General features: G+C 42.1%; 1 protein-coding gene across 1 annotated transcript; it reads left to right on the forward strand.

Moving 5' to 3' along the window:
- Nucleotides 1–1,893: 1,893 nt before the first annotated feature.
- Nucleotides 1,894–17,936, forward strand: COQ10B (coenzyme Q10B). The gene is made up of 5 exons (XM_081095346.1): nt 1,894–2,413; nt 6,623–6,772; nt 9,603–9,795; nt 15,055–15,156; nt 16,911–17,936. The coding sequence occupies exons 1-5, from the start codon at nt 2,076–2,078 to the stop codon at nt 17,076–17,078; spliced, it is 951 nt and encodes a 316-aa protein (XP_080951472.1). The 5' UTR covers nt 1,894–2,075; the 3' UTR covers nt 17,079–17,936.
- Nucleotides 17,937–19,714: the final 1,778 nt, after the last annotated feature.

Here is a 19,714-nt window from a genome sequence, read left to right on the forward strand (position 1 = left end):
AAGAGAAGCATCAAAAGTGCTTTATTTGCACTAGCTGGTTTGACTCAGTGGATGGAGCGTCAGCCTGCGGACTGAAGGGTCTCAGGTTCGATTCCGGTCAAGGGCACATGCCCGGGTCTCGGGCTCGATCCCCAGTGCGGGGCGTGAAGAAGGCAGCCAATCAATGATTCTCTCTCATCATTGATGTTTCTCTCTCTCCCTTCCTCTCAAAAATACATATTTTAAAAAGAAGTGCTTTATTCAAAGTAATATCCATCGCTAGCTACACATTTCCCCCATCTTTCAGGTAATTTGTGGATACCGTCCCAATAGAACTTTTCTTGTTTTGAGGCAAACCATTCAGAGACCCAACTTTCTACTTCTTCGTATGTTTTGAAGTGCTGCTCAGAAAGTGCGTGTGCCATCGATCGGAACAAGTGGTAATCTGAAGGAGCAAGGTCTGGTGAATATGGCGGGTGGGTTAATACTTCCCAGGCAAGATCTTTTAACGTGTCTTTAACTGGTTTTAAAGTGTGCGATGGTGCATCATCATGAAGCAAAATTACTTTGCCATGTCTTCTGGCCCCTTCTGGTCGTTTTACGATCAAAGCGTGGTTCAAATTGATTATTTGTTGTTGGTAGCGATCAGTATTAACGGTTTCACCTGGTTTTAGAAGCTCGTAATACACCACACCTTCCTGATCCCACCAAACGCAGAGCATTGTCTTCTTTCCGAAGCGATTTGGCCTTGCAGTTGATGATGATGGTTGACCTGGATCAACCCATAATTTTGTGCGTTTGGGATTCTCAAAATAAATCCACTTTTCACCGCCAGTCACAATTCGATGCAAAAAAGACTTTCTTTCGTGCCGCTGAAGCAACATTTTACTGATGACTTTTCGGTTTTCCATTTGTCTTTCATTCAGTTGATGTGGCATCCATTTTCCTTCCTTTACAATCTTTCCCATTGCTTGTAAACGATCGGAAATTGTTTGCTGAGCAACGTTTAATCTTTCTGCAAGTTGTTTTTGAGTTTGACACGCATCTTCATCCAATAATGCCTGTAATTGTTGGTCTTCAAACTTTTTCGGTTGACCTGGACGTTCTTTGTCTTTCACATCAAAATCATCACTTTTAAAGCGTTTAAACCAGCGTTCACAAGTATCTTGAGATGGAGCATGTTCACCGTAAGCTTCCCGAAGTATACGGTAACTTTCAGCAGCACGTTTCTTCAAGATAAAGTAATGAATTAAAACTTCCCGCAAATGCTCTTTTCTTGGCACGAAATTCGACATTTTTAAGCGTAAAAATACCTATGATGTTAACACCGTCAGCAGATTTGACATATGAAGTTTTGAGGCTTGCTGTCAATACAACTAAACAGCATCCATATCAAGTCGCATATACGTATCAACATATGTGTAACTCCATCTATTGAAAAAAATCCGCATTAGGCAGGAGGTAGTGGTGCTATCCTCAGCTTACAGGGAACTATGGTGTACGAAGGTTAAACAAGGACCTGGGAACAAATGTAGGGGGAAATGTCAGCACTTGGTAACTGATTCCCGAGATGAGTTGTGGGGTTTGCAGCAACAAGGGAAACCCCAACCACCCAGGATCACCAATTAAATAAGCTGTTGGCCCCACAGGAAGAAGGCACGGAGAACCAACGTCCCTTCCCGAAGGACGTGGCTTTCGGTCGCCCTCCCGCCACCCCGCGGGGCTGGCACGGCAGGTACTGTGCAGAGTACAGACAATCATTAACAGCGAGCCTGCCCGCCAGGCCTGGCACCGGGAGCGCCGGCGGGGCCGGCTCTGCACTCACGGGTTCGGACAGTTACACAATTAACACTGGGAACATCCGGCTTCCTCCCACCCCCGGGCGGCGCTCACGTGCCCGGCCTCGCGACCCACACACAACGGAGCCCAGGAGAAGCGCGGCGGCCGGCGGGTCTCGGGCGCGACTCCAGCGCGGGAGGCGGGGTGAGCGGTCCGCAAGCCAGACGCGCGGCGGCGCGGGAGTGCGGGGACTCCCGGCGGCCGGCCAGGGGGAGGGTGTGTCCGCGGCCCGGCGCCTCCTCTGATTGGCCGGCGGGATGACGTGCACGCTGACTCTCGGCCCTGAGGCGGTGGGAACGTGCGTCAGCTTTACGCAATCGGAGAGGAAGAAGGGGCGGGTCTGGAGGCTCAGGGCGGCCGCCTATTGGCTGGGAGGCGCCGGAGCCGGAGCCGGGCGGGACCTGGCCTCGCCGGGGATGGGCGGCGCCGCGAGTTTGGTTCAGGAGGTGGGTACCGGCTTCAGTGAGACGATCATGGCAGCTCGAACCGGTCAGAGGGTCCTGAGAAAGGTGGTCTCGGGCTCGGGATGTCGTCCAAAGTCGCCGGTAGCAGCTGGACCCCCGGTTTCGGCGCAGGGGCCTACGCGGAACGTCAGGTAATAAACAACAGGGGCGCAGGGACCCGGGAAGTTTCCCGCCCGGACCCGCGGAGTTGGGGGGGCCGGGGGTCTATGAGTCGATGCGGACCCGGACCCGGAGAGAAAGGTTCCTTGGGTTCTCCATTGGAGAGACTGAGGCGCCGAGTTTATCCGCGGGGGCCGGACGCTCGCCAGCCTATCCCGCCGCCCGGCTGCCCCTGTGGCTCCCCGGCCTCGCGAGAAGCGGTGAATCACCGGGCGCAGCCAGTCTGGGAGCAGCTGATAAAACACGCCGGCCTCGCTCGCCCGGGGCTTTTCCGGCCTCCCTCCCCGCGGGCTGCGGGGCTGCGGGGCTGGCGCCTGGCCGCGGACCCCTCCTCCTGCCCCTCCTGCCCCGCGAGCCGGAGGACCAGGCGTGCTCTCCCAGTAGCTGGTAGAGGTCTTTGCCCCCGCCCTTTGGTTCTTGCAAAACGAAATGTAGCCGACGTAAGGGACTTGAATTTTTTTTCCGCTCCACTGTAACTTGCAGGTCCTGTAACCTTGAACCACAGTCTGTCTTGGATTATCCCGGTTGGTTCCTTCTTTTGGGGGGTGGGGGGTAGGCGGGGATGGAGATGGGAGGGGAGGGGGTGGAGAAGGACGTGGAACGTGAAAAATTCCATGCCTCCACCCCTGAGTTTTTTTTTACCTGTGGCAATGTCATTGATGATGCCGGAACAGTGAAATGAGGTGTAAACAATAGGGAAACGGAGGGAGCAATCACACAGCTAGTTGAGCTCCAGGACATTTAGAGTCTATGAAGCATTTTTTTTTAAAATGCCAGCTCATCCTTTTTAGACAAATGTTGGTTGACATGGAAACAAAATCATCTTACATCGTTGACTCCTGCTTCTAAAGAAAATAACCTGGAAAAGTAGTTTCAAACAAAACACACCCTATGGTGCTTTAGATCTGCTTGGATTACTCTTATACAATGTTTGGATTGCAAATAAACAGAACTGCCCCTTTTAGGAAGACAAGTACAACTGCTTTAGTGTCATAATTAAGGCTTAAGTTTCAAGATAAATATCTACTGTTTATGATAATGAAGATGGAGGGGGTTTATGAGTTCTTTGCTGGTCACAAGCATTAACATAGTTGTGGCCTATGAATCATTAACAGATTATTATAATTATACTAGAGGCCTGGTGCACGAGATTCGTGCACTGGGGGAGGCTGGGGGGGGATCCCTGAGCCAGGCCTGCCCCTCTCTCAGTTCTGGACCCCTTGGGGGGGGGATGTCGCCTGCCAGCTTAGGCCTTACCCCCAGCCCCAGCTCCCCATCCCCCCATCCCTCTCGCCGTCGGGGGACCCCTTGCACTTTACTGTCCGCCTGCAGCAGAGGTGGGAGAGGTGGGAGAGGTGTGAGCCTGGCTTCTGGCTGAGCAGCGCTCCCGCTGTGGGCAGCTCCTGTGTTGAGCATCTGGCCCCTGGTGGTCGGTGTGCATCATAGCAACCAGTCCTTCTGCTGTTTGGTTGATTTGCATATTAGGCCTTTATTATATAGGATTAGTAGATAATATATAGTTATGGTACTATTGTACTTACCTAGTTATTAATAATAGTAAAGGAGCAAAGGGAAGGCCAGACATTATAGGCATGTCCCCTGCAAAACATTAGGAGAAGGGGACCCTTCAAAGTGAAGATAGACATGTCCAGTAAAGTTGGGGTGGCAGGGAGGGTGTTGTCTTTCAATCACACCTGGGAACAGAGGTCTTTGGCCAGAATGGGCGTAGCCACTGCCAGCACGCAGACCTTTGGGGAAATATAATCCCTTGAACAAAGAAGCTTGCTCTTATGTTCTTGGCCCTCTTGGAACGCATGTGACGCTGGGCTTGTGCTCCTGCTCCCCTGCATTAGCCCCCTCACAGTGGGCTAATGGACTGCAGCTAGCCTGGTGCTGACTGGACCCAGCTCCAACATGGGAAGGAAACTGGACACTGGCTTTGCTTCTAGCTTTACTGACTCCCCAGCTACACTTCTACAACTGGACTAAGGGACATGGGGCTTTAGAACCCCAGGAACGTAATTCCACGGAGATAAAGCTTTCTACCATATCTCACCCTCCCGTGGGGGCCTCCGGAAATTCTTCCAGCGGCACCCCAAGGACCTCACTCCCACTAGCAGTGGGAGAAGACGAGGCACATTTTTCTCCAGTAACAGTTAATGTAATTACAACAAATATATATTTAATAATTATATTATTATAGAGTATTATATATACACTCTAACATTTGAGATGTAATATGGGAAGATTAATGAGCAAAAAAGCTGTCCTTCATCTGGTCCAGTTTTTATTTCATGGTTTAACCATATATATGCTTGTATGTCTCCTCATATTGCAGTTGACACATTATTCTTGATAGTGTATGAAAATAGATGTGCTGTCCAGGGCATTGTTACCATCGTCTGAAAATTGAGTAGGTAAACTCCTATAAGCTTGCTTTAAACACAGGTGTTTCGCTTATGATTATAATTGGATTGTGTACGGGTTTCTTTGAGGGACTGAAGGGATGGTATTACATGAACCTACTACCAGACTCAAAACCATATGTAGTTAGAAGTAAGCATCCTATTAACCAGACCCTCAGTTCACCTTTTCAGAAGCAATAATCTTTTTTTAATAAAAGCTTATCTCATAGAAGCTTTTTTTCAGATATTGATTTATCAGAAAATTGGTATAATTGTGTACCATATCTGCTACATAATTGGTTTTTATAATAGATAACAAGGTATCTAACAAAAAGTGGGGAAAGTAGGTAAAACTGTTACAGCAGTTAAAGACATCTAAGAATGTCTTAGGAGGGAAACAGATAATTAGGCATTTTGTACACCCAATTTGGATTTGTAATCAGTGTGACTAACAGAGAGTCTAAATTATTTTTGTAGCTTCTTTTTAAAAGAGGAAGCTAAATTAACTTCCTAGTTATTATTATTATTTCTTTTTATTTCTTAGAGAGAGTGTGGAAGGGAAGGGGGGGAGGAGAGAGAGAGAGAGAAACTGTGAAAGAGACACATCAATTGGCTGTCTCTTGCATGCACCCTGACCAGGGCCAGGAATCGAGCCTGCAACCAAGGTATGTGCCCTTGACCGGAATCAAACCTTGGACTCTTTAGTCTGCAGGCCGACACTCTGTCCATTGAGTCATACTGGCTAGGGTCTAATTATTTTATTTCCACTGCTCTACTTTATTTAGCAGAATATGTGCCATTCACTTTTATTGGTATAATCCCACTTTAAAGTAAACTATAGGTTTACTAAAAAAAAAAAAAAAAATCTTTTAATATTATCTTCACCTTTAAAATAAGATTTGCATAACACCCTTACCCTTTCTAGGAGAGGAATCTATCTAGAATCTCTTCACTAAAAAAGAATATCATGGATATCTTTGAAATATGTTCTTACCATTTATTATAAAATCAACTACTACTTGTTATGTCTTAGAAAACTTGGAATTCACAAAGCAATCTTGTTTTACCATGTTTTCCCCATTATTTCATTTCTTGAAATGTTCCATCCTTTTTTGCCAGGACGATGGAACAATCGTTCGGATAGGGTCACCCGGTCTCCAATCTGAGAGTGAGACCTAATTTCAAACCTAATAGAGTAGACAAAAAATTAAGGAACCCTGCCCTGGCCGGTGTAACTTGGTTGGAGCCTGATCCTATACAGCAAAAGGTGGCAGGTTCGATTCCTGGTCAAGGCACATATCCAGGTTGTAGGTTCAATCCCCAGTCGGAGGCAACTGATCACAGCGATGTTTCTCTCTCTCCCCTCTCTTAAAAAAAAGGGGGGAAGAATTAAGGAGTCTCTATGGTTCCAGCTGGGAAAACAGCCTAGGTAGATAAGATGAGTTGAAAACTATACAATGAATATTGTAGCGAGTGTGTGGCATGGTTTTGTTGTTTACAGACTGAAAGCCAACATTTTGGGGTTTGGGGAGATTCCTTTTGTGCCAGAACTTTCTAAGCCTAACTGTAAGCTGTTATTTTAGTTCTGGTGCTTAGGAAGCTTGTGTGTGTGTGTGTGTGTGTGTGTGTGTGTGTGTGTGTACATGTGCATGTGCATTTCAGGAATATTGTAAAGTGGCAGAGCCTTCTACAGTGTGATAGTTATTTTACAATCTCTATCATTTGTTCCCTCTTCATTGGTAATATAATCTAAATCACATCATTTTGTCTTTCTAGATACTTAGCTTCCTGTGGCATACTGATGAGCAGAACTCTTCCACTACACACCTCAGTTTTGCCCAAGGAGATACATGCAAGAACTTTCTTCAAAATTGCTGCACCGTTAATAAACAAAAGAAAGGAGTATTCAGAGAGGAGAATTATAGGGTTTGTATATAGTAATAGTTGTACTAGAGAGCACTTTCTTTTCTATTGAGTACTGTGCCTCTTTTTTCTGGATTCTCTGCTTATAGGCTAAGTCCTGGGTTTTTTAGATTGGCCTTTCCATAGCCATTGCTTTTTGTAAATATATTTTGAGTGGATGTAATTATATGTAAATATAATTAATTATATTTCAACCTTGACATGTAAAGAAAATAAGCTGTTATGACCTGCATTATTATTGTACATTATTCTTTTCTATTGTGGCACAATTACTAATATCTAGGCCCCAAATATGTTTAACTAGCTCCCTCACATACACACATACACAGGTAAGTACATACGGACATAGTAAGAGGCCCCTACCATCTAGAACCTTTTCTATAAAGGGCCAGATAGTAATATGTGGGACTTTGTGGGCCACACTGTCTCTGTTGCAACTACTCAACTCTCATTGTAGCCCCAAAGGAGCCACAGAAAATCTGTAGTAGATAAAAGGGCATGGCTACGTCCTAATAGAACTTCATTTACAAAGACAAGCGTGGGGCCTGATCTAGGGGTATATGTCGCGTAGGATAGAGATTCTGAAGTTCTGCCAAACCAGAAATACAGCATCCATCATGCAAGTTTCTACAAGGCAGTCCTAATTCCACACAGGCCATTATGCAGTACAGAATTCTTGTAAAAGTGCATTTTATTCATTTATTCAGTTGCTTTTTTTCTTAGGATTTTTCTGTAGTAAAGGGCTTTCTGCTGACTCATAACTTTTGTCACTAAATTATCTTTATTACTGGCTAGTCACTAATAGTTAAGGTATTGCTAGCAGGTATACGGATAAAACCCAAAAGTTTATTTCTTTCTCATGTAAAGTTCAAGTGGGCATTCCCAGTCCATGAGCAGCAATCCTCCCAAGTCGTGATTCAGAAACCCAGGCTCCATCCAACTTGTGACTTTGGTAATTTCTTAGTCAACAGTGTCTTTCTCTTTTTTTATTTTATTTTTCAACTACAGTTTACATTCAGTATTATTTTGTATTAGTTTCAGGTGTAGAGCGTAGTGGTTTGACAATCACGTACTTCACAAAGTGGTACCCCCAAAATTTCAAGTGCTCACCTGATACCATACATAGTTATTACAATATTGTTAACTATATTCCCTATCCTGTACTTACGTCTCTGTGATTATTTTGTGACTATCAGTTTGTAGTTCTTAATCCCTTCACCTTTTTTACCCAGCTCCCAAGCCCCCAACCCTCCGGAAACCATCAGTCTGATCTCTGTATCTATGTGTCTGTTTTTATTTGTGTTTTTTAAAAACATCTTTATGCCCTAACTGGTTTGGCTCAGTGGATAAAGTGTCGGCCTGCGGACTGAAAGGTCCCAGGTTCAATTCCAGCTAGGGGCATGTACCTTGGTTGCGGGCACATCCCCAGTGAAAGGTGTGCAGGAGGCAGCTGATCGATGTTTCTCTCTCATCGATGTTTCTGGCTCTCTGTCCCTCTCCCTTCCTCTCTGTGAAAAATTAATAAAATATATTAATAATAAATAAAAAATAAAAACATATCTTTATGATTTCAGAGAGGAAAGGAGAGGGAGAGAGAGAGAAAGATCAGTGACGAGAGAGACTCACTGATTGGCTGCCTCCTGCATGTCTCCTACGGGGGATTGAGCCCATAATCTGGGTATGTGCCCTGACTAGGAATCAAACTGTGACCTCCTGGTTCATAGGTCGACGCTCAACCACTGAGCCATGCTGATTGGGCATGAAATGTGCTTTTTTAATATAACAATTTATGATAAACCTCTTTGCTCTAGCAAGCGTATGAAACTCAAAGGCTAACATGGGCCAAATAAACAAGGTTTAAGTTTATGTGGGCCACAAAAAAACAAAAGCTTCAGTTTTCATAGAAACATAGGTTTATTTCGATAGAGACACGCTGAATACAAAGGACTGAAATAAAGGAGTCATCGTTAACATAAAATAATAGAAAATGTTAATAAAAATTTATATTTTTTTCTTGAACATTAACTTACCAGACACTGAATAACTGCACAAATTAATAAGCGTAACACAAATAAACCTATTTTTTTTGTTCTCTGAAAGTGAAATATTTCCTGTTACGCACACCAAACAAGTCAGTACAAGACTAATGACTTGGCAGTCGGCTGCTAAAATATTCACTGCTAGTATAAGTGGAGAAAAATGGTGTGCCTGTGCGTAAGGGAAATTAATGCAACATGATTATAGTAATCAGTTATTAGCGAATGTTGTAGTTCATTATTAATAATTATGTATAACGGATATTATAAAAATTAAGTTACAAAATTTTTATTAAAACTTTTCTTACATACCGTTATATTGGCTAGGCCGCAAAAATATTCATTGTGGGCTGTGAGTTTGACGTGCTTGCAAGTCTAAAGGATATATTTGATCTTTTAAATAACTGAGACAGAGTTCCACAATGTGTGTACCAGAATTTATTTATCATTTATTACTGTCATATTAAGCATTTATTAATGTCTAACAACTAGTAAACATTAAGTTTTTTTTCTCACAAACTCAATTTTTCAGTGCTGGCCATTCATTAAAATTATAAAAAGTACATCTGCAAACCAGATCCAGCCTGTGGTGTGCCAAATTATGACTCTGCTATGAATGTGTATTTAGCTCCTTTCATTTTGTGTTGCTTTCAGGTCATTCATTTTAGAGTGTATGGTTCAACATGTCCCAAATGATTTATTGTCTCATATGCAATAAGCTTTATTTATATTCAATTTAAAGTATATGTGTACCATATAACTAAATGCAGTTAACAGTTCTTTTCTTTTCTTTAAAGATACTCTATGCAGGAAATGTATGATGTAGTAGCAGGAATGGAAGATTACAAGCATTTTGTTCCGTGGTGCAAAAAATCCAATATAATATCCAAGAGATCCGGATACTGCAAAACACAATTAGAAATTGGATTTCCACCTGTAGTGGAGCGCTATACATCTGTAGTAACCATGGTGAAGCCACATTTGGTAAAGGTAATTGTTTTACTTATTTTAAATATTTCCCAAATATTGATTATATAAAATGGGTTCAAGTGTAATTGATTTAAAAGATTTTCCTAAACTAATAGAAGAGGAAGAAAATAACCACTAAAATATGAAAGTGAGCTTTTTTTCCTTCTTTCTGTTGAAGACTATCACTCACAGGAAAGAGTGGGCCACACAGTGAGAAATATTTCAAGTTCATCTTTGCACTATTTTTTTTTAAATATATTTTATTGATTTTTTACAGAGAGGAAGGGAGAGAGATAGTTAGAAACATCGATGAGAGAGAAACATCGATCAGCTGCCTCCTGCACATCTCCCACTGGGGATATGCCCGCAACCCAGGTACATGCCCTTGGCCGGAATCGAACCCGGGACCCTTCAGTCCGCAGGCCGACGCTCTATCCACTGAGCCAAACCGGTTTCGGCTGCACTATTTTTTTTTTTTAATTGATTTTTTACAGAGAGGAAAGGAGAGAGATAGAGAGCTAGAAACATCGATGAGAGAGAAACATCGATCAGCTGCCTCCTGCACATTTCCCACTGGGGATGTGCCCGCAACCCAGGCACATGCCCTAGACTGGAATCGAACCTGGGACCTTTCAGTCCGCAGGCCGACGCTCTATCCACTGAGCCAAACCGGTTTCGGCTGCACTATTTTTTTTTTAAGTGAAGGAAGGTACAAAAGATAAATGTGGAGGGCATAAATATTGCTATGGTCCTGCCATGTACCAGGTACTGAAATGCCAGCTGCTGTTGCATGTGTTACATTAATCCTCTCGCCCTTGTCAGCAGAGGGTACACATATAGGGAAGGTACCGAAAAGGCAGGCTCCATGGGGTAATACCCATTTCCTTTGAATTCCTAGAGTGTGGTGACACAGACTTTTACAGCTGAGTTATGTTTTGTGCCCACAGGATTAGGTGGTGATACCATTTTTTGGTAATTGGCCAGAGCTAAGCACCTTTGTCAGTTCTTTGTCAGGCATTGAATGAACTGGAACTCAGTAGAAAGCGTTTGCTTGCTCAGTGAAGCGAAGACCTTCAAGTCCACCCTAGTCTCACTCTCAAACCTTGAACTCCACTTAAAAGACTGCTCCATTCTGGGATTTTGCCATTGTTATGGCTGTTTTAGAGTTTTTACCTACTACATGTAATTGCCTCTCTTATAATAGCTATAATTTAAATAGCTACTGATTGAGCTATTTGTAATACTTTAGTTGAATTACTCATTTAATCTTCACCACATTCCTTTGAGATTCAAATGTTATTGTTCTTATCGTATAGTTGAGCAAAATAAAGCTCAGAAGAGTTAGATAACTTGCCCAAAGTTATAAAGTTTTAATAAGACTCTGTAACTCAGTCTTTCTGATATCAATGAATTTCTCTATAGTCTTTATTCCCTGACTTCAATCTCCTACCATTTAAACTCTTTTAACTTAAATCTTAAAATATTATAGGTGTCTAAAAGAACTCTAAAAAAAAATCACATTTTCTCCCTCTGGCTTTCTTCTCTTCCCTGGCTTCTTAACACATAGAGGATAAAGTCAGTGGTTTTATTGTCATGGGCCCATCTCCTCCACCATCCTCCTCACACACAACATTACAACTAATGTTCAGGCAGTACCATACACCTTGAAGTCCCATGGATGTCCCATACAGTGCTTCTTCCACAGCCCCGTGCCTTTGCATGTTGTTCACCAGTCCACCTAGAATGAACGACTCCTGCCGTTAATTCGTCAAATTCCAGCTGTCTGGTGTTGCTTCCTCCTTTTCCTTTCATATAGATAATCAGCTCCACCTCTGATTTCTCTGGGCTTTTTACATGCTGTATTTATCTCTCAACACTCAATATAATTAGTTCTTCATCTGGATTTCTGCTTGACAAGATTGAGCTACTTGAGGGAATGGGACATCCTCTTTCTCCTCTCTCCCCTCAGGAACAGCACTACAATGATGGGAGCCATGAGGGGTCCTTGCTTACGAACATCTCACTACTGCGTTCTTGGGTTATTGCAGACCTAGAGATGCTAATAATAATGTCGGGAAATTTCAACACTGGAGGAGGGAGGAAACTATTAGAAAAAGTCATAATAAATGTATTAGATGATCATTGCTAGCTCAATTTTTTTTTTAAATATATTTTATTGATTTTTTACAGAGAGGAAGGGAGAGAGAGATAGAGAGTTAGAAACATCGATGGGAGAGAAACATCGACCAGCCGCCTTCTGCACACTCCCACTGGGGATGTGCCCGCAACCCAGGTACATGCCCTTGACCGGAATCGAACCCGGGACCCTTCAGTCCGCAGGCCGACGCTCTATCCACTGAGCCAAACCGGTTTCGGCTGCTAGCTTAATTTTATGAGGCTTAGAGAAATTAAGAACCCTACACAAATTCATTGTATGTGTCATATTCCAAAACTTTTCCCATTAAAATGGAAGTGAGCTGCCTCACTGTGCTAATTGTGTAAAGATATACTTGAGAACAACACAACTCTGTATGCTCAGTTTTCAGTTATCCATGGGCTCAGGTACTGGATTATAATACCTAATACACATTTATTTATAACATGCAGTTAAAATCATTATAACCAAGAGAGGAGCAGAAGCCCTGTGAATGATTAGCTTCCCAAAATGTACCTGTGACTTTATGTGCTAGTTATAATGTGTGAGTCTACATGAATCTGTAATGGCCTGAAGCCCTGCGGCTTCTCAGCAGATTTAATAGAGGCAACAGGTCAGTGACTCTCACTGCCTAATTCACAACATAAACATCTTTTTTTTTAAAATATAGTTTTATTGATTTTTCACAGAGAGGAAGGGAGAGAGATAGTCAGAAACATCGATGAGAGAGAAACATCGACCAGCCGCCTCCTGCACATCCCCCACCGGGGATGTGCCCACAACCCAGGTACATGCCCCCGACCGGAATCGAACCTGGGACCCTTCAGTCCGCAGGCCGACGCTCTATCCACTGAGCCAAACCGGTTTCGGCAACATAAACATCTTATATGCATAGTTTCTATGGCCGGCGTCAGCTGTCAGAACACCTCCTGTGGTCAACCTCTCTGCTGTCAGGAATGAGGTCTTTGGTAGTGATGTCCCTTTCAACATGTAGCGTAAGCATCTGTCCTTGGGCTTGGTGATCCGTGTGAGTGTGCCACTGCCACATTTTGTGCCCGGGTAGAGGAAGGTGCTGCATTGTATGGTCTTCTCAGCAGCTGTTCTCCTGCATTGTTACATTCCCTAGGCCTAGACGCTTCTTATGTGGTTGTAAGAAAGGTAGAATGTATTATCTTACAATTGGGTAGCTGAAATAAAGGTTTTACTACAGGCTTTTGATGTGCTTAAAAATTAGCTGGTCATTATTGAACTATATATATAAAGCCAAACCTTAAAAAAAACTTTTTAAATGTTTTTATTGATTTCAGAGAGGAAGAAAGGGAAAGCGAGAGAGAGAGAAACTTCAGTGATGAGAGAGAATCATTGATCAGCTGCCTCTTGCACATTTCCTACTGGGGATCGATCCTGAAACCTGGGCATGTGCCCTGACCTCCTGGTTCATGGGTTGTTGCTCAACCACTGAGCCGCACCAGCTAGACTAAAGCGGAATCTTTTGAAGAAAATTTTCATTTCTCCCCAGTGACTTAACAAAATGTGACTAAATTCAGCTATTAAAGTAGTATTTCTGAAATCAATAATAAATATATTTTAAAAAGTAGTATTTTAAGCCAAAACCGGTTTGGCTCAGTGGATAGAGCGTCGGCCTGTGGACTGAAGGGTCCCAGGTTTGATTCCGGTCAAGGGCATGTACCTGGGTTGCGGGCACATCCCCAGTAGGAGATGTGCTGGAGGCAGCTGATCGATGTTTCTCTCTCATCGATGTTTCTAACTATCTCTCTCCCTTCCTCTCTGTAAAAAATCAATAAAATATATTTAATAAATAAATAAATAAATACTTGTTAGTATGGGTGTAGTTGATCTTCGTAATGATTCTACCATGTTACCATCTGATAATTGATTCAAAGGGAATTCAATGAAGAGGAACTGAGGCAAAAACTGCAAATCAATTTTTAACTCTTTGGCTCCCAGTTTGAACTGTCTGTGGAGAGATCCAGAATGGTCAGAAATTCTATGTTTGGGAGGTTATAGCTAGGGAAGAAGAAGTGATGGTTTACTTTGCGGAAAGTGAGTTTACCTATGCAAGTCCTTATTTGCTAATCTGTAGTGTATAGCACCAGGGGAGGGACATTATAAACTCTTGAGGGAATAAGTTATCAAAGAGAAAGGGATAGAGGAGCTTAATCATTTATTAGCTCCAATAAATGCCAGAAGAGCTGAAAACAAGGCTTAATTGAGGAGGTTTTTTTGTTTTGTTTTTTTAATGGTCTGCTGCTGAGAGAAAGTGATATGTATTATTGAGGTCAGTTGTCTACTAGTATAAGGCCCACATAGCATCTTAGGATAGTAAATAACTTCATTCAAGGTCATAACCCACTCTAACAATGAACTAATGACTGTGTTCTGGCCTCCATTTTTCACACAGCAGAAGGCAAACTCTTCAGTGGTTCTCAGTCAGCATTTTTAGTGCTTAGAATGGGAGCTAGGATGCTCTGCACAGAATCTCACTAAGAGTTGCATTTCAGTGTGCACACACACACAGAAAGTAAATGTGCGCACTGGAAAGGTCAGAGGTCAGGCACAAGAGTCAGGGCCAGCCTTCCATGAAAACTGGAGCCAAAGAGGCCTCTAGAAATAAAGGATAATGAGTGAAGGATGTGATTGATAAGAGAGAAATCTTTGGATAGGAAAGAAGATAAAATTTTCAAAAGGATCTGTGCCAGATACCTTATAACTGTTTAGCCATCTTAGAGTGATGATATATGACAGATATTATACTCATTTTGCAGATTAAGGAATTAACTTGTTCAGGATAACTTTTAAGTGGCAGAGCTGGAGATAAACTTCCAGAAAATCACTGTTTTGCAGCTGAAGGAGAGAACTCCAAATAGCTTAGTGGGTGCGACAGTGGGAGAGAGAACAGCTGGCAACCTTGAGGGTTCCAGGGGGAAAAGAAAATGCTCATATTGGCAAGAGGTCACTTCCTAGTACCAAGCTAAAAGTGAGAAGTTTTCGTCACCCGTGTCTGACTATAAAAATACTTGCTTTTCAAGAAGTCATCGTCCATTATAGATTCTGGACAGTCCAAGTGGTACTTTACTGCAGCTGTATTTTGCATTTTGTTCTAGGCATCCTGCACTGATGGGAAGCTTTTCAATCATTTGGAGACAGTTTGGCGTTTTAGCCCAGGTTTGCCTGGCTACCCAAGGACTTGCACCTTGGATTTTTCAGTAAGTGCTCATATCACAAAGCCCTTCATTGGTTCCAAATATCAGCTGAAGTTGGTAAAAAAGGAGTAATCCATTTATTAGAGCCCATTAATATGCCATTATTAATAATATTATTGAAATAGCAATTACTGAAAACCACTTTTTTAAAATCTCAAATTTTTTTTTTTTTTTTTATATATTTTATTGATTTTTCACAGAGAGGAAGGGAGAGAGATAGAGAGAGTTAGAAACATCGATGAGAGAGAAACATCGATCAGCTGCCTCCTGCACTCGGGGATGTGCCCGCAACCCAGGTACATGCCCTTGACCGGAATCGAACCTGGGACCCCTCAGTCCGCAGGCCGACGCTCTATCCACTGAGCCAAACCGGTTTCGGCAAATCTCAAATTTTTGAGTATCGAATTTCTTTTTCTCTAATTTTATAAGAATATTAATCTATTGTATTTCTTGAGACCTTGAATAACAATTCCTTCTCTACTTTCTAATTTTTACAAGTTCATAGGTTATAAGATATTACTTAACACCAAATGAAATTTACACATTGATCTGCATCTTATGATGCAGAAATAAAGTGCAAAAGGAACAAATATGTTTTTAAAATCTAGGGACTGAGGTATTTTCTTGTTCACATCACCTTAGTTATACCACTGTGGCTTTTTCTTTGCCAACAGAATATACTTGGTGTTTATATTTGCAACTCAGGCATTGCATTTTAAGAAATGGTCATATTGCCCTAACCGGTTTGGCTCAGTGGATAGAGCATCGGCCTGTGGACTGAAGGGTCCCAGGTTCGATTCCAGTCAAGGGCATGTACCTTGGTTGCGGGCACATCCCCAGTGGGGAGTGTGCAGGAGGCAGCTGATCGATGTTTCTCTCTCATCGATGTTTCTAACTCTCTATCCCTCTCCCTTCCTCTCTGTAAAAAAATCAATAAAATATATTTAAAAAAAGAAAAGAAATGGTCATAAATTTCTACATGCTGTTCTCAGCTCTTGAATTGCTTTCATTAAAATGGTAGTGGACATGAATGGGGCAGTTAGGGACATTTGAATCAGACCTGTGTAGATTAAATAACAGCATTATCATCTAATAAAATTAACTCCCTCTGTTAATTTCTGGTTTTAATGTGGTTATAGAATACATTAAAACAGGGGAATCTGGTGGATGGGTTTATGAGAAATCTTTGTACTGTTTTTGCAACTTTTTAAAAAATCTTAAATTATTTCAAAATGAAAAATTAAAAGTTCTAAAACTTAGTAGCTATTTGGTCCTTAAAATACTACTACTCAAAGCTTACCTGAGTTCTCTCTTGAGGGGATATAAGCCACCTACCCCATCTGTTTGGTGGATCGGTCTTACCTCCTTGCTGCTACTTCCCAGGTGAGGAAGTTGCTTTTCTTCCTTATTTCCTACTGGGAGGTAGGTAGATCTAAAAGGGACCCTTTCATAGGAAGCCAGAGTAATAAACATGGTATTCAGCAGACTTTTCCCACTTTTTAAACTTAATAAAAGCTGGGTTTGCCTTGAGTCGTTGGTCTTGTTCACTTATGTTTGTTTTGCCCACAGTTGTGCTTGTTGTAGTAAATATGACTCCATCTTCTGAGAGGTGTTTAAAAATCTCATCGAGATAGGCCCATCCAGCTCTGCCTTCCACACTGGGCCAAAGAGCCCATTTCAGTGTGAACACAGCGCCCTAACTAAAGAGTTAGTGAGAGAAAGATCTTCCTAAGTTAATTGTGAACATTTTCCTACAGGTTTCGTTTGAATTCCGCTCACTTCTACATTCTCAGCTTGCCACATTGTTTTTCGATGAAGTCGTAAAGCAGATGGTAGCGGCCTTTGAAAGAAGAGCGTGTAAGCTGTATGGTCCAGAAACAAATATACCTCGGGAGTTAATGTTTCATGAAGTTCATCACACGTAAAAAAAGGAAAGAACTGGAACTGGTCACCTACTCGTGACTTCAGTGTGTTCACTTTCAGAACGTGCTTTTATCATTTGCTTTCAGAAGCCAGAAAGCATTTGTTCAGCCCAGCTTTGGTTATAAACCTGCACCATCGAAAATTTACACTTGGAATATGGAAGCACATGTACATAGAATTCAATCACGTATAATTCAAAGTAATGTGTACATTAGCATATTTACAGTCAATGGGATGTCATCACTATTGCTAGAATACTGACATCACTCTTCTGAGAGAAATTGAAACTAAACTTAAACCTTTTAGTTATCACTTTATCCAAAAGAGGTTAGTGGAGATACTCATGTAGTATATATTATAATGACCATATCACGTTTAAGTTATTAAATTCAGACTATTTATAACTTACTGTCATAGGGTTAGGATATTTGCATAATCATCAGATACTTACAGTAAAAACATTGACTTAACAATACTGTTCATGAAGGTTCCTTGGTACCTTTTTAAAATTGTTCTGATGGTAGTAGGAGATAATTCAATGCTATAGTGAGGTTAGCTCCCTGATAAACTCCTGGCTTTTTTGGTGAGTGGTCCAGAGCTTTAAGCTACATTTTTTATAGTTTGCAACCCTCTCCCAGGTACTTTGCTCTTTCAACAATGCTGATTGTGTGTCAAATTGTGTCTACAACAGTGGGCAACATGAAGAGAAGTTGGCTGCTGTCTCCAGCACCATGCATCCCTATTTTCTATTTATTGTGTATACTCACTTTCAATAATGTATTTCAAACTGATATTTTTGTATACAAATCAATGTAAGGACTGAAGTGGTAACTTAATAAAGTTAATTTGTTTATTTTGTAGTTATTTCGGTTATTGAAATCTTCCTGTCTCAGTGTGTATTTACATAGACATAGTAAAGTTTAATTATAGCATTTATATCTTTAGAATACTTTCACAGAGACAAATCTGGACAAAATTCAGACTTTTAATCAATGTTGATCATCTTCCCTCCTCTCACTTCATACCCAGTAGCCCTCTGGCATTACCTTTCCAGTTAGAGTGCTATTAACTTTGTTTCCTCACATCAGTTAGGGGCCTCGATACTTAGTTCCCTGCATCACTATTGAATACAGCGGTCTGGAGCACCTGATAGAGTCTACAGTGAAGGACTCGTTCCACTCACAGAGAGCATGGTTGTGTCCTCACAAAGGTAGAGCAGTGTCTTCTCACTCACAGGTTCTTTCCCAGAGCTGCAGTAGTTTCTATGTAATTATCTTTGATAACAAAGGTTTTTTTTTAAATATATTTTATTGATTTTTTACAGAGAGGAAGGGAGAGATAGAGTTGGAAACATCGATGAGAGAGGAACATCGATCAGCTGCCTCCTGCACATCTCCTACTGGGGATGTGCCCGCAACCCAGGTACCTGCCCTTGACCGGAATTGAACCTGGGACCTTTCAGTCTGCAGGCCGACGCTCCATCCACTGAGCCAAACTGGTTTCGGCAATAACAAAGTTTTTTTTAAATAGCAAAGTCCCAGGTATCTTTTTTCTCTGTACAGTACTTCTTTTCATGGAAATAGAATTTGTACTTTAACACTGCTCTCCCAAACACCATAGGTAAACTCTTAGGTTCAGAATCTAACTTAGCGCTTAGGCTGTAGACAGCCGTGGGCAAATTATGGCCCGCGGAATCCGGCCCATTTGAAATGAATAAAACTAAAAAAAAGAAAAGACCGTACCCTTTTATGTTTACTTTGAATTTATATTAGTTCACACAAACACTCCATCCATGCTTTTGTTCCGGCCCTCCGGTCCAGTTTAAGAACCCATTGTGGCCCTCAAGTCAAAAAGTTTGCCCACCCCTGCAGCATGTAGCTGGTGTTTTGGTGAGGGAACCCTGGAATACGTAATATTGCCTTGATCTAGCCATCCCTTTTGACCCATGAGGTTCAAGTATGTCCAGAACCCAAGTCACAGTGCCGAGACAGGATATAAACCCAAGCCTTCTGGCCTACTATCAGTGCCCCTGGGTGCTCCATCTAGTCCAGTCTAGAGGCCGTGACTGTGGACCTACAATCGGCCAACTATACTTTCTGCATCATAAAGGGGAAGCAACACCCCTTTCTCCTTGAAGTGGCACCTGGTGAGTGGAACTGGGGTGGGGAGATGCTACTGAGATGAAACCGGTAAGATTTTTCTCTGTGGAAATGTCCTTGGTGTTTGCCTGGTTGAGTGAGGACATGAAGTTTGCAGCTACATCGGCCATCCTCACAAAGAGGGGAAAGGTAATTTTTCCAGAGAAGGCAACTCAGAACTCTTAATAAACCAACCTTGCAGTTGTCAACCTGGCTTGTACATAATTGTAGCAAGAGTTCAGCAAGTGTTCCCCAATCCAAGATTGTTCAGAGGGTTAAAATAATCCAAGCATTCAGGCCCAGCACTTACTTTTTCTCTGGTTAATCTCTTTAGGCTCCAGTCATTCTAACAGCAACTAGAAATCTCAAGTACTTCCCATTCCGTTTCTTCTAATCAACTAGCTGCAAAATTATTTTTAGGTGCAGGATTTTAAGTGACTTAGGCTTTTGACCTGTGGTGGATTGTATTTTTCCATTTTTGCCCGAGCTATGTATACAAG

This window comes from Myotis nattereri, assembly GCF_964212035.1.
Source record: "Myotis nattereri genome assembly, chromosome: 7".
Lineage (NCBI taxonomy): Eukaryota > Metazoa > Chordata > Mammalia > Chiroptera > Vespertilionidae > Myotis > Myotis nattereri.

Coding starts and splice junctions, on each gene's coding strand:
- COQ10B (XM_081095346.1), top strand. CDS start 2,076: ATGACGTGCACGCTGACTCTCGGCCCTGAGGCGGTGGGAACGTGCGTC. Junction 2,414..6,622: donor GGGCCTACGCGGAACGTCAG/GTAATAAACAAC, acceptor TTGTCTTTCTAG/ATACTTAGCTTCCTGTGGCA. Junction 15,157..16,910: donor CTTGCACCTTGGATTTTTCA/GTAAGTGCTCAT, acceptor ATTTTCCTACAG/GTTTCGTTTGAATTCCGCTC.